At 40.4% G+C, this 14,550-nt stretch overlaps 1 protein-coding gene across 1 annotated transcript in view; it reads left to right on the top strand.

The window, feature by feature from the left end:
• Positions 1-11,252, top strand: part of noc3l.S (NOC3-like DNA replication regulator S homeolog) — a 35,157-nt gene extending 23,905 nt beyond the window's left edge. Inside the window, 5 exon segments of the mRNA NM_001094804.1 lie at positions 3,493-3,674; positions 6,251-6,379; positions 7,165-7,262; positions 7,865-7,949; positions 9,862-11,252. Of these exon segments, the coding sequence (NP_001088273.1) occupies positions 3,493-3,674; positions 6,251-6,379; positions 7,165-7,262; positions 7,865-7,949; positions 9,862-9,981 (614 nt within the window). The 3' untranslated portion in view covers positions 9,982-11,252.
• The last annotated feature ends 3,298 nt before the right edge of the window (positions 11,253-14,550 follow it).

The following is a 14,550-nucleotide window of genomic DNA, read 5'->3' as shown; positions in this document are numbered from 1 at the left end:
GAAGAGAGCAAGCTTTGTGGGAAGCATACATGGCAACACAAATAAAACTTATTTTACGGTCAGCTGCAGTCCCCTTTACTCGTTCTGGGAAATAAGAAACTATAGCTTGTGATGAAGGTAGAACTGGTAAAACTTTCAACTTGCTTTATTCAAATAAATTGTAATTTATGATAAAGCTGTGGCTCTCAACAAGCACAGGACAATCCTAGCCAGGGCAACTCTCTTGTACAGTATACGAACTTAGAGGAGAAGGAAACCCCCTGGGTGCAATAATCCCTCCCCTGTGTTGCCCCCCCTCCCTCCTCCCCCCTGGTCTACCTGTCCCGCCGGGCAAATACTCCTAACTTGTTACTCACCTCTCGGCGCAGGTCCAGTCCACGGAGTTCACAGGCGCCATCTTCTCCCAAGCCATCATTTTCCTGCTATGACCGGCGTTTTTGGCGCAGATCTACTGCGTATGCGCAGTAGATCAGTACCGGCGAAATGCTCCTACTGCGCATGTGCCAAAAACACCGGTCAAAACAGGAAGATGATCGCTTGGGAGAAGATGGCGCCTGTGAACTCCGTGGACTGGACCTGCGCCGAGAGGTGAGTAACAAGTTAGGGGCATTTGCCTGGTGGGACAGGTTGACTAGGGGGGAGGAGGGAGCAACACAGGGGAGGGGGGAGGTCTTTCGCGCCAAGGGAATTTCCTTCTCCTTTAAAGGTAATTCATCTTATAGGCATTTTACTTAAAACATTCCTTGGATAACCATCTAAAATAGAGAACTATCCTGTTTAGGTTTGAATTCAATTGGGTCTAATTAGACATTTACGCGTATGTCGTTGAAGGTACGCATGAAAATCCGCGTTTATTGCATCAACTCTATCAATTGCACCAACTTGTGATTTATACGCATGTTCATCCGCATAATCGGATTTAACGCGTAAATTACAGCATACGCACTGCGTATTAAAACTAAGTTAAATTCCGCAAGAGAAATAAAAGAATCAAGAAATTGAAATTGAATGGAGCATATGATAAATACGCATTAATAACATACGTGTAAAAATAAAATGTTACGCATAATTAACGCGTAACGCGTAAGTTACTTCAACTCACACTCTTTGATTCAACCTAGTATTACGCGTAAGAATACGCAAAGTACGCATTAGATAAGTTTAAGAAACTACAATAGATAATTAAACATAGATTGCTCAGAAGAAGACAACTTCATCTTTTTATCTATGTATCTTTATATGTTAGCAAATGATATTTGTTAAGGTCTCATTGATTAAAACAGTCAAGTTTATATGTTGATGTAAAAATCTTACTAATATTGATGATATGTCATTATGATGATTGTTATTTTACTGGAAAAAAATTTTAATATAGAGAGCTATGAGCAGTGGAAGGTTCTACGGGTATGGAACCTGTTATTCAGAATGTTGGAGACCTGGGATTTTCGGGATAAAAAATTACTGAAACATAAATAAATAATACTAAAATAAATGAAACACAAATAAAACTGGTTTTGCTTCCAGTAAGGATTAATTGTGTCTTAGTTTGGCTCTACTGTTACTGTTAAAAAGAAAAAAAAAGTTACTGTTTGTATTACTGCAGAGAAAAAGGAAATCATTTTTAAAAACTTGGATAAAAATTCTGAACCTTCTGGATAAGATCTTGTGCCTGTCTTATTATATGTAGATTAATTCCGTGTTTTATAATCATTTTTACAGTGATTGAAATATTTTTAATAAAAATGTATTTAAGATAAAATGTGTTTTAAAAAAGAGGTGCACTGGGCATCATGTGTACACAACCCCCCCCCCCCCATTATGTTAAGAAGGCAGGTTTGGTTTGAGCCAATGACAGACAGGAGTCTCAGTCTTCCATTGTATATTGAGATTTGCTGCACACTAATTGTTTTGGTTGGCAGGAAAGTGAAGCCGTATCCTTTTATTTTTACAGTTTGGTGGCTGAGCTGACTGGCAGTATGTGCTACAAGCAATGGATAACATTAGCATTTGCTCATTACCGAGATCAGTCTTTCATTATCAAACCAATAACCTTTACAGGGTTGACTGTGGGTTATAACATTTCGTTAATAGCAATCACTACATGCTATTTCTCTATAGGCTAGGAGAGGTTTTGCTGGCACCCCTTTAGAGTGAACAAAGAGTAATGTTTGGCTATAGTAATAATAACCGCACGTGGAACTGGAATGACTATACATGTTGCAATTGTAAAAGTCTTGCATGTTATGAGTGACCAGCAGCAATGCACTTTGTATTCAATAGCTTTCCACATCCAGCCTGAACTTACACTTTGTGTTAAGCGTTATGGGCCTGTATAACACATGCTGTTTTATTCAGTGCCCGTCTCTTTGTTATGTTGCTTGTAACACGGGCGTTCTGTTAGCCCAAACACTTAGATATGCCGGGTAAGGATCGATCACATGCTGACGGCAAAAGTCTGATCAGAGATAGGCAGGTCAATGAGAGAAGGTCAAGGTCATATTTTAGTACAATAAGTACAGCCAAATGAATAGTCAGGTTGGATAATTTTGAGGAACCCTGCTTTGGTGAAACAAAGTGTTACTGAGCCTTCTAACTACAAAATCTTAGTGATGCGGACACCAAAAAACCACCTAAAGGTCCTGAGGATTGTTTTTGTAAGTAATTGTCAGTTGAAGTTCCTAAACTTGACTGTTTTGACAACCTGACTGTCCGTTAAAGCTTCTAATGCTAACGGACTGCTGTTGCACAAATATGGCATCCCCCTCATAGACCTACACAGGGAGTCAGACAGGTAATGTAAAAGCAGTGGGCAAATACTTTATATTAAATTTATATAAAATTATAAGTAGCTTTCAAAGCTTATGATAGATGTAAAAAAAAAAACAAAAAAAAAAACACCATTTCTGGTTCCGTATCTCTTTAAGGCTGTCCATTACCCAAACCTTGGGAACTGCTCTCATTGCACGAATACCATCATATTACTCTCGTGTGCTATACTCTGCTGAGCACCAGTCTCTTTTCTGGCAGTGCCTACTCAGCAATACTGCACCGAGTGTTTTAAAGGGTTAGGGGACAGCTGCCCTAAATGTCCAAGATACTCAGTGCCCTATAAATTTGGTAGAGATATAGTATCCTCTTATCCAGAAACCCAATATCAAGAAAGCTCTGAATTATGGGAAGCCCATCTATAGAGTGATATTAAGCAAATAATTCTTCTTATTCTTACTCTTATCATCTGATGTGGGTTTTGATAGTAGTTATGGCATCACAAGAATTTTTTTTTTTTTCTTGTACTTGTTGGCAAAACAATCCAAATGCGTTATTTTCATGGTAAATAATTTTTAGCAGCCTTAATGTATGGAGATCCAAATTACAAGCAAAAAAACAGAGAGGTCCTGAGCATTTTGGATAAAAGATCCCATACCTGTCCTTGTGTTTTTTTTGCTAGTTTTTTTTTTTTTAACTTTGATTCTAATAATCATGTGATTCCAGGTGCTACGAATGACGACACTTTAATAGCACTGCAGTGTCTGGACGTGATGCTCACCAGGCGCAGGAGGCAAGTGTCCCAGCAGAGGGCGCTAGCTTTCATAAAACGACTTTCTACATTGGCGCTACATGTCCTTCCAGATTCCAGCATTGGTATCTTGTCCACAAACAGAGTTCTGATGCAGGTAAGTGGCGATCAATTTGCTTCATGTATGAGTTTTTTTCCTAGTAAAAAAAAAAAATGCTGATATCCAGGCTTCTTAAAGGGGAACTCGCGAAAATTAAAATGTAATACAAGCTTCATCATACTTTCAGTAAATACAATCAATTAAAAAATCTGCATTGTTTCTAAAACAATCGAGTTTATATTCACTATCCCTCTCTCGGCATCTGTTTCTCTTCATTCTGTCTTCATGCAGCAGTTGAGTGTCGGATGAAAGATCCAATATATCTTATAGTGTGGGCTCCCTTTCCTAGCAGATGTGTTAGAGCTCACTCAAATAACTGATTCCAGTACAAACAAAATCTAACTAAATAACTGCCTTTTGCACAAATCCTGCATGTAGAGAGACATGACGTCTGATGATTTTAATAGTGTGAGTTCTAATACATCTTCTAGGCAAAAGGAGCCCCCCTATGAGATATATTGGATCATTCATCTAACACTCAACTCCTGAATGAAGACAGAATGAAGAGAAACAGATGCTGAGAGAGGGATAGTGGTCGGGCGGGTTCGGGTCGACCTCGCACTGCTCCTCGCGGGTTGAGCTTTTCTTCTCCTGCTCTCCCCGCCTGCCACCTTCAATTGGCGGGTTCCGGTTTTATAGTCTCCCGTCTGCTCGCCCCACCCCTTTTGTGATGTCATCGGCGGGTCTATAAAAGGACCCCGGAAGTGCGGGTGCGGGCTGGAGCAGGGCGGGTTATGGTCGGGTGCGGGTCAGGAAAATCCTGACCCGCACATCACTATTCTCTAGCCCTTGGTTAACATCAATTATAGAAGTTGGTTTTTGTTGTCCGGCCTATTGCCTCTCACTGTACAAAACATATTTGGGGCTTAAGTTCTCACTGCCTGTCACTGTATTTAATGTACTTAAAGTGAACGGGAGGCAGTATGGGTATTTTTGTTAAGGGGAAAGTAAGAAAATGGCTAGCCTTATGTCACTTTTCTAAACGGAATACGGGTATGGTATTCGTTATCCGGAAACCCATTGTCCAGAAAGCTCCAAATGCCTGGAAGGCCATCTCCCATAGACTGCATTATAATCAAATATTTAACATTTTTAAAAAGGATTTCCTTTTTCTCTGTAATGATAAAACAGTAGCTTGTACTTGACCCCAACCAAGATATAATTAATCCTTATTGGAGGCAAAACAATCCTATTTAGTTTAGTTTAATTTTTTTTTAGTAGACTTAAAGCATGGAGATCCAAATTATGGAAAGAGTCCTAATCTGGAAAGCCCTGTGTCCCAAGCATTCTTTTGAAAAATGAATTTTGTATATTTTGCTTGTATATCAACCATTAAGTGTAGGTGATGCACCGAATCCAGAATCCTTCTGCCTGCCCTAACCGAATCCTAATTTGCATATGCAAATTACGGGCGTTGGGGAAATCTTGTAACATTTTGTCAAAAAACAAGGTAGTAAACAATGTTTTCCCCTCCCCAGCCCTAATTTGCATATGCAAATTAGGATTCAGTTCGGTATTCAGCCGAATATTCGTGAAGGATTCGGGGTTCGGCCGAATCCAAAATAGTGGATTCGGTACATCCCTAATTGAGTGGCTGGAATCTCAAATTCCTGTTGAATTCTGTCAAAGGACTTAAGGGAGCCGTCTTGCTCTTGTACCCGTGTACCAGTTTTACTCCGTTATTATTCCATGCCCGCCCTGCTTCTATGTGAACAAATTCCTGAAGTATCAATTTATCCCATAGGTATATCTGGTTGTTTGGCTGGATGAGAACACACTGGAGCTGATTTATCAACACTGGGCAAATTTGCCCATGGGCAGTTACCTATAACAACCAATCAGTGATTAGCTTTTTAAAGCCAGCTGCAAGTAGAAGAATGAATGCAGCAATCTGCAAATTTGCCCAGTGTTGATAAATGACCCCCACTGTTTGTGCACGTGACCAAATTATTCAGTCCTTTTGTAATGCATTTAGTACCCCCTGCAACCGTGGATTCTCTTCATTATTCAGTAACATAAGTATTGCCAACGAGGGTAAGTATGAGCAGGGAGTAAACCAGGCCTTTATATCTTCTAGTTGGGCTGCTAAGTAGTATAGTTCAAAGTCTGGGAAGGCTACTCCCCCATTATGTGCTGCTTTTTAAAGGGTATATAATTTAAGTCTTTTCCTCCGTGTTCATCTTATGAACTGACACATTAGCTTATCCAATTTTTGGAAGAAGGGGGATTATTATGAATGCATGCATAAGCATGTATACGATCTTAGGGAGTATTGTCATTTAAATTAGTCTAGTTTGATTAGGCCCTTGTGGGCTGCGAGGCAGGCCTGCCCATTGTTTAAACTGTCTCTCCACCAGCCCCAGCAGCGGTAGGATATTCAATGTCGGAGAAGATTGGCAGCGATAACTTAGTACCAAAGTATTTAAATTCTAAAGCTACTACCTGTGAGTGTTGGTTGGGTTGTGTCTTGGGTTTTCTTTATTTTGTCATATAATGAGAGAGAGAGAGATACCAGATATCATAGGAGTTTATTCTAGTGCCCTGCACCTCACTACTATTTTATATCCTTTCAGACATTCCCAAAGACTGACCTCTTGTTGGACAGTGATTCCCAAGGTAGTGGCATCTATCTGCCTGAGCTTGATGAGCCCGAGTACTGTAATGCCCAGAATAGTGCTTTGTGGGAGCTTCATACCTTGATGGTAAAGTACATTTTTATTTATTTTGCTTATGTCCTTCCCTCTGTATATTTGTATATTCTCCCTTTTGTCTACGTATCTTCCTTGACTGACCCTCTGCTCAAGTAGTTTCATTGTAAATGCACTTGGCCTGCCACATCAGTCCAACATTTCTTGGCGTTATCCTCAACAGCTGGTGCTTTTCTTTAGGTATCTGGGACAACTCATTGTGCGACATAGGGGCCATTCTAGATAATGCAGCAACCCATGCAGAGCTTTCTTTCTTTCTGTCTTTCTGTCTTCCTTCCTTCCTTCCTTCCCTTTTTGCCTCCTTGAATTGACAGACATGTCCAGGCTTCCTTTATATAGTATTAGGTCATACTCAAAATTCTTCAAATAAAAACAAATTTTATATATAAAAAATAAACTATAAAAGCGATAAAAACATGGGTTGATATGGGTTTAATGTTATGTTAACTAGTGCAGGTTCTTGTGGGCTCCACGTGTTCATTTGATTTCTTTTGTGTGTGTGAAAATTGGGACCTCATTTATAATAAAGCAAATAATATAATAAATGCCTAGAACCATTACTGACCAGATTTCTAGAAATAGCTCATTACATAACCTGACTGGTGCAGCCGTGAATGTTACATACCCTTAGTCAAATAAACAGACATTTTGGTTTAGAACCATCATAAAGAAGGGGGGGGCGTAAAGTTCTTTGGCTACTGTAAAAAGAAATTCCAGAGGAGACAGTGGTGCAATAAGACATGGAAGTTTATTTATCTATACCAAAACTTTCCTTGCAGAGACATTATCATCCGGTCGTGCAGATATTTGCTGCGCACCTTTCTGCCGGTGCTCCATCCGAGGGGTCGGGTGCTTTAAAAGCAGAGCTAAGTCGCAGGTAAGAAAACAAAGCATAAGAAACCTAAAAGGAAAATAAATACAAATGCAAATTCACTGGTCCTAGTATTAAATCGAATGTCGTGTGAATGACATTAAACAGCGTGTAGTTGGCCATTATTTATTCACATTAAGGGGCAGATTTAAATTTTGAAATTTATCGTGTACTGTCCCTTTAGGAATTTGACTTTGCCATCTAAAACCTGCCGAATTGGCGGTTTAGCCTATGGGGGACCTCCTACAATCAATTTGGAGTCATTTGGTGGACCTTTGGAAAAAAAAAATTAAAAAAAGTGTTTTGAATTTTGGGTGAAAAACCTCAATTTTTTTAAAATAAATTTAGATTGGTCTTTTTTTTTTTTTTTTTTTTTGAATTTCGAGTTTATGGTAGTTCACGGGAGTTTTTAGAAACTCCCATAAACTCGAAATTCTTCCCTTGATAATCCTGCCCCTAAGTGAATATTTCAGCAGGAGGAACAAGTACAATAGGAATTTAGAGCATAAGGGCTTAATTGTTTGAATGAAGAAGAAACGAGCGCGCACTCCTGGAACCAGCCGGTGAAGTTAAAACTCAAGTTTATTCCATATATATATTTATTCCAGGTCTGCTCAAGAACTTTTTGCGGATTACAGTATAAAGGAGATGACATTCAATCCCCCTGTTTCAGAGTCTGTACCAAAGAGAAAGGTAAGAGCCTTATACACTTGTGTCCGTCATTATCCCAGTGAATTTACCACCAAATAAATTCTCCAATGGTTCCTTCGGGTGATAGAGACTTAGTCTGAAGGGTCTGTGCATTGAGCAAATATCACCTTAACATATACTATTCACAACCTGAACCTTTTTTTTGTTTTCCACTTTTCTAATTATTAAAGCTAAATACCATGTCTATAACTTCCTCACTATATTAATCAGAAAGTGCACAGTGGGGAAAATAAGTCCATGTTTTTCTCTATAAATATATTTCTAATTGGGCTGTTGACATGAAATTTACCCAATGTCGGTAACAACCCAAGTAATCCACACATACAAAGTACTCTACTCACATAAGTCCATAAATGATGTGTAATAAAGTGGAATGACACAGGGAATAAGTATTGAACAAAGGAAGAGAAGGAGGTGCAAAAAGTCAGGGAACCTGCTGAAATCAGCATTTAGAAAGTAATTCTGCCCCCTATCAAATTAATATCCGCTGGTTTAGTCCTAATTGATGGCCTATAAAAAGGAGAAGGAAAGGCTTGGTGCAATTGGGGCTGCCAAAAGTTAGGCACCTCCAAGTGATTGTATTGACTTACCTGAAACCCCGGGCCGGTGCTCCTATCAGGAGAAAACTGCCCCGGCCCGGGTTTTTACCAGTGAGCACCATTGAGTAGAGTCCTGCAGCGGGTCGGGAACCCACAAAAACCTTTGGTACCCTGCGGGTTGCAGGTAGACGTTTTGGAAGCGGGTATAGACGCGGGTCGGCGGTTCTCTGGGTTTGCGGGTCGCGGTTCAGGTCGCGGGGCTTCTCAATAGCGAGTTTTACTCCTTTTTTTCTGATCACACCTACATCCAATGATGTCACATCTGGTTTACAATAACAGCACTTCATGTTTCTTGATAGTCAGAGGGTTACGGATCGGGTCCGGGATTAACTAATTGGTTCCGTGCAGGACTCTACCACGGATCGATCCAGTTCCGTCTTCTTCTGTCTTCAAATTTCCCAGGGCAAACGCATGCGCAGTTAAACAAAAGACGACTTTTTAGTTAAAGTTCGGCTCTTCATTCTTCTGCGCAGCCGCACGAAGGAGAGGAGAAAGACGGAAGAAGATCGCTCCGTGGTGCTCTCTGGTATAACCCCAGGCCAGTGCAGTTTTCTGCTGATAGGAGCACCGGCCCGGGGTTTCATATAAGTCAATACAATCACTTGGGGGTGCCTAACATTTGGCACCCCCAAGTGCAGCATGCCTTTCTTTCTCCTTTAAGAAGGTATCACACAAGAAGCATCTCATGATGGGTAAAAGCAAAGAGCTCTCTCAAGACTTTGGCAACTTTATTGTTGCAGAAACATATTTACTGAGGAATAATGTTGACGTGTTTAATACTTTTCCCCGCTGTATATTTCCCCTCTTCTATTATCATGGTGGATCTTTATGTCCATTCATAGCTGAAGAACCCAGTTTACCATTCGTGCATGTGCCGTTCCTATGGCTTAGGGGTGGAAGTTCTAGTTTCTATTTTGTATCTGTTTTCGTTTTTTCCAATACTTTATTTGCTGCGAGTGGAGTCGTTTTGAAATGCTGTTTAATAGTAACTTATGTGCTATGAAAGATTTATCATGTTTGTTATGCATTATTTACATTATTTATTCTGCTGATTCATTAACGCTTTCTGTAAATGCGGGATATATTCTGGGCTGCGATTACTGGAACTCACCTCTCAGGTTGTTAAACAAAGCCCGGGCTGCTGCAATCTCTGCGTTAACCACTAAAAAATGTCCATTGTTTTCTTTCTTAAATGGATGAGTTTAGTATTTAAATCATCACAACCTATTAACAACGAAGGCATTTTATTGGCGCTTTCCTCATGCTTGTAATTTTCTTTTGCTTTTGTGTTGCAGACTAAAAGTAGAGCGTTTGACTTGAGCGAAGACCTGGAGCAACTCATTCAGGCTCAGCTTGAAAAGGTGTCGTCATTACATGTGGACTTTTCCTCCTGTATTAAAGCGCAATCTGTGTGACCAAATGAGGACCTCTCCCCGTTTTCCTCAAGCGGACGCAGAAAGAGGAAACCTTCTCTGAAACAAGGATTGCTTTATTCAAGAGCACTGCCTGTTGGACTTTCAGTTCAAGCCCCCCATGGAGGTCCAGCCTTTGGTCAGGGCCTCAGTTAACTCAAACATGTTTACAGATGTAGGGAAATAATGGTGTATAACCATATTTATGTAGGACAGCCCCAAATGTGTGACCTTCAAGTCCATCTTTCTATTGTTTCTAGCAGAAGAAGTCGGCATTCTGCCCCAATCTCCCCCAAGCATTTAGCAACTGTTGCTCGTTCATTGCTGCAGCATCAACATTTCTCATCTCTTAAAGCAGAAGAGTCGCAAATTCTTGACACACATCATTTTAATTCAACATATACAAATACAACAGTGTTTTCAAGTCTGTCTATGTTAAGTAGTCTGGATCAAAGAGAGATCTCCCATGTACAAATCCCACACACGTTTGTAAAACTGGCACAAAATGTCCGATATCAAAACACTGACATGCATAAATTAGGCACAATCACGACAAAAATCTGAGATATACACAATACATTTACAGTTTAACATTGCCTTTAATCAGTGGCTCGTTGGGCTGTGATTCGTGATGGGCGAATTTCTCCCGTTTGGCGAAACTAGAATTTTCCACATTAACGCCCCATTCGTGTAAATTTTGATGCCAGCGTTAGTCAATGGGTGTCTGATTAGTATTGACGCGTGACTGTTTTGATGCGATCAACTTTTTCAACGCGCACCCAATTTTTTTTTTGACGCTAGCAAATTGGAATTTCAGCGAACGTATTCACTGGGAGGCGAAAAGCGGAAAATTTGCTGCAAACGAATTTATTCGCCCATCACTAGCTGTGATGGCTGCTAATAGGTAAACAGATTGCTTTGGTAAAGATGTGGTTGTTGTGGTGTAACTGGTGCCTGTTACACCGAGAAAGGGAGTGTCCTGTGCTGAAGACTCACATCTACCCTATGTACATACTGACTGTGTCAAAAAACAAAACCAAAACAATTTTTTCAGCAACAAATAATAAAGAAGTGTGCCTTAGTGCTATATTCCTTTTTTTTTTGTATTCTATTCCTTCTGTTTGAGTATGAGCACAGTGTTAATATTAGCACTCAAATTGCCAGTGATGAAATGTATTTTTTTTCATGAAAATGAACTATGTTTTAATTCATATTCCTTTTGAGATTTGCAATATCCGGGGGTACAGTTTCCCTTTAATAAACACAAAAAGCAATCTTGCCTCCCACTGGACATTTTATATTTTACATTTGCTTCTTCCCTCAGCCTCACCATTTATTTGTATAGGGCCGGCAAGATACGCACCACTTTACATGGATTTATAACCAGGGTCGGACTGGAGGGCCCGAGGCCCACCGGGACTACTGTCCAGGGCCCCTTCCGACCCGCCCCCCTACTGCGACGCGCTGAGTGCGCGCACACAAAGGCGCCGCTTGGCGCGACAGCGTGAAGGCGCCTGGCGCATGCGCAGAAGGCGCTGCGCTGATCGGCGCTGCGGGAGGGAAACTTTTTTAAAGATATCTGGAGAGGTGTCTGGCCCGGCGGGGGCCCATTAAGGGTCGGGGCCCACCGGGTATTTTCCCGGTGTCCCGCCGGGCCAGTCCGACACTGTTTATAACGGAATTACAAACGGTGAACAAACAAGGGTTGCAGAATAATTTGTAAAGATGGATGGGGGTAACAGATGTACAGTTGTGTTCAGAATAATAAGTGAATAAAGCTCAAAATCCTTATAGTAGCTTTCCATACGTGTAAATGTATTGGGAACACTGCACATTCTATTTCAAATCAAAACATGAAGAAAAATTGCATCAAATTTGTGTTATTTCTTGGGTACGAAACGCGTCAGGCCTTTATAATGAAAAATATTTATTGGGACATAATGGATAAAGGCCTGACGCGTTTCATGTCTATTAGGGCACTTGCTCATAGCCTATGAATAAGTGCCCTAGTAGGCAAGAAACGCGTCAGGCCGTAAGCCATTATGTCCCAATAAATATTTCTGTACTTTTTGATCTACTTTTTTTTTTGGAGGGACTCACAATTTTCTTATGAATGTGCACTTACAGACTGGGGTGAACTGTGAGTATACCCTCCTCTCATTTCATATTGATATTCGACTTCCACTGGCTTTAGGCAACCTTTTGATACAGGTTATTTATTAAAGTCCGAAAGCGAAAAATCTTTTTTTTTTCTTTACTATAAAATACAAATTTTATAGGGATTTATTTTACCCCGAGGATGGAAAAAGTCTGAATCCGAAAAATCTCATAACTGCAGAAGTTATATATAAGCCAATGGGAGATGTCCCGAAGATATCTTGATCTGCGCTGGGTTTCATTGAATAATCCGAAGATTTTGTGGTTTTTGGGTGGAAAAATCTGAAAAATTGATACGATTCATATTTTTATTTATTTTTTTTTCATGATTTTTTCCCGCACAGGAAATTTTCACAAAAATGTATTGATAAATAAGGGGAAAAAAACCTGTAAGAATTCGGTCAGAATAGTTTTCAGGAAATAATGAGATCAATTCGGACTTTGATAAATGCGCCTCCCCATGTTATAAAGTGCACGTCTCCATACAGGATTAACTATTGCCGTCTCCAGTGATGGATTAACAGTATGTGACGCCCCTAGGCTACCGCTTTCTCCCTGGCCCACCCCTGCCCCCACCTCCATGCAGAGTGCAGGAGGCAGTGAGCAGCACCGGGAAGGCAGGCGCCAGCATTATAATATGACAGGGAAATCATGAGTCGGAACGCGTTTGTGCCTCCTCATGGGCCCCTCAGCACTGTGGGTCTCTAGGCTATAGCCCCTGTCTCTTCTACTGGAGCCCTCCCATGGAAGTGCTATACGCTGCAATATATACTGCAATAGCATTTCAGAACCAACGAGACACAGAGCCCGCTTAGGAATTCACTGCAGGAGAACGTCAAGAGCACTAAATAGTTCTACATGGTTCATCAAACATATTCCTTCTCTTGAAGTGTTTATGTCCTGGAGTTTTCGTGAAGCCCGCTGTGTTTTTACGGTCTCTAAAAAATAAATATATGTAGATATAAAGTTTGCTGACAGCTAAAAGTCTGTAATAGGATAGTTAAATGGAATCAAAGCAGCAGCTGTCTCAATCATCACTGCGTTGTTAACGCTGATAAGATAAATGTTCCGTTCACTTTGTTTTCCTTATTAAGAGCGTAACAAAATGCAATTTATACAAAGGTCCCCATTGACCTGCCTTATACAATAGGGATGTACTCGGATGCAACCACTAAAGCCAAATGCTTTTATAGGTGTTTATTATATTTAAAGGCCATGCTAAGGAACAACTGATACTTTATTATAATAATGTACCACCTGCTGATCTTAAAAGCATCAATTCCGCATATCGGCTTTTATTCAAACTTCCATTTCTAAAAGGATAAAGTGAATTCCTCAGGCAGGCCTAGTTCATCAAGCCTGCGGGTTTGAGCCAATATATATTCTCTTAGAAATAAAGCAATTAATTGCTTCTAATATCTCTTGCTTAGCTGCTGCTGCTGCTGAAAGGTACATAAAACGTATACAAATTGCTCTACTTTCCATTCTCAACTATTTACTCTAAGGGCTCTTACACACGGGCGGTTTTTCCTGCGCTCCCCTACGTTGCAATTTCTTCTGTTCAGCCACAGGGGAGCGCAGGAGCAGACGCAGTCAATTATTGTGAAGGTGGCTGTACTCACACAGACACATGTATGCGCCAAATGCAGGTGGGATGCCGCATGTTGCATTTCTTCTGCATTCAGCGCTTACATGCATCTGAGTACAGCCCCCTTCACAAAAACTGAGTGCGTCTATTCCTGCGCTCCCCTGCGGCTGAACAGAAGAAAGGGGAGCACGGGAAAAACCGCCCATTTATAAGAGCCCTAAACCCTCTACCTGTGTAATAATCTGCATTTAGAAATAAATTCTGCTACTTGCAGCTATTCAGATCATTATACAAAAACCCTGCGCTGCATGGCATGTGGAAAGGCCAAGTTAAGCCTACTGGTAAATTTTGTTCCTTGAATTAAAGTGTTCGTATAGAGTGACATTTTTGTGTGATTGTTAAATGCCTTTATCAGCAAAACATTGGGAATTGTTTCTAAAGAATTATCATTTGCTGGCAATGACCCATTAAGAATGAATATCGCAACTTTTCTAGAATAAAAACTCAAATTTTGAAGCCAGTAGGGCAGCCGGAAGGTTACTTATACATGGCCAACTCACATTCCCATGATGCGGGTTTTATATAGTGAATAAAGTAGCCCCTCTTGTAAAATATAAGGATATTATAAGTTACCGAGGAGTTTCATGACTATATAAAAACACGAGGCCGAGTGTTTTTATACAGGTCATGGAACTCCGAGGTAACTTCTAATATCCTCATATTTTACAACTGGGGGTACTTTATTTATTATAATACACAAATTCATGTGACAGAAATGACATCAGAACTCACCGTTTATAACTGATGACATCAGAACTCACCGTTTA

Source organism: Xenopus laevis, chromosome 7S (genome assembly GCF_017654675.1).
Source record: "Xenopus laevis strain J_2021 chromosome 7S, Xenopus_laevis_v10.1, whole genome shotgun sequence".
In the NCBI taxonomy this organism is placed as follows: Eukaryota; Metazoa; Chordata; class Amphibia; order Anura; family Pipidae; genus Xenopus; species Xenopus laevis.
This window is presented reverse-complemented; position numbering and strand designations above follow the sequence as displayed.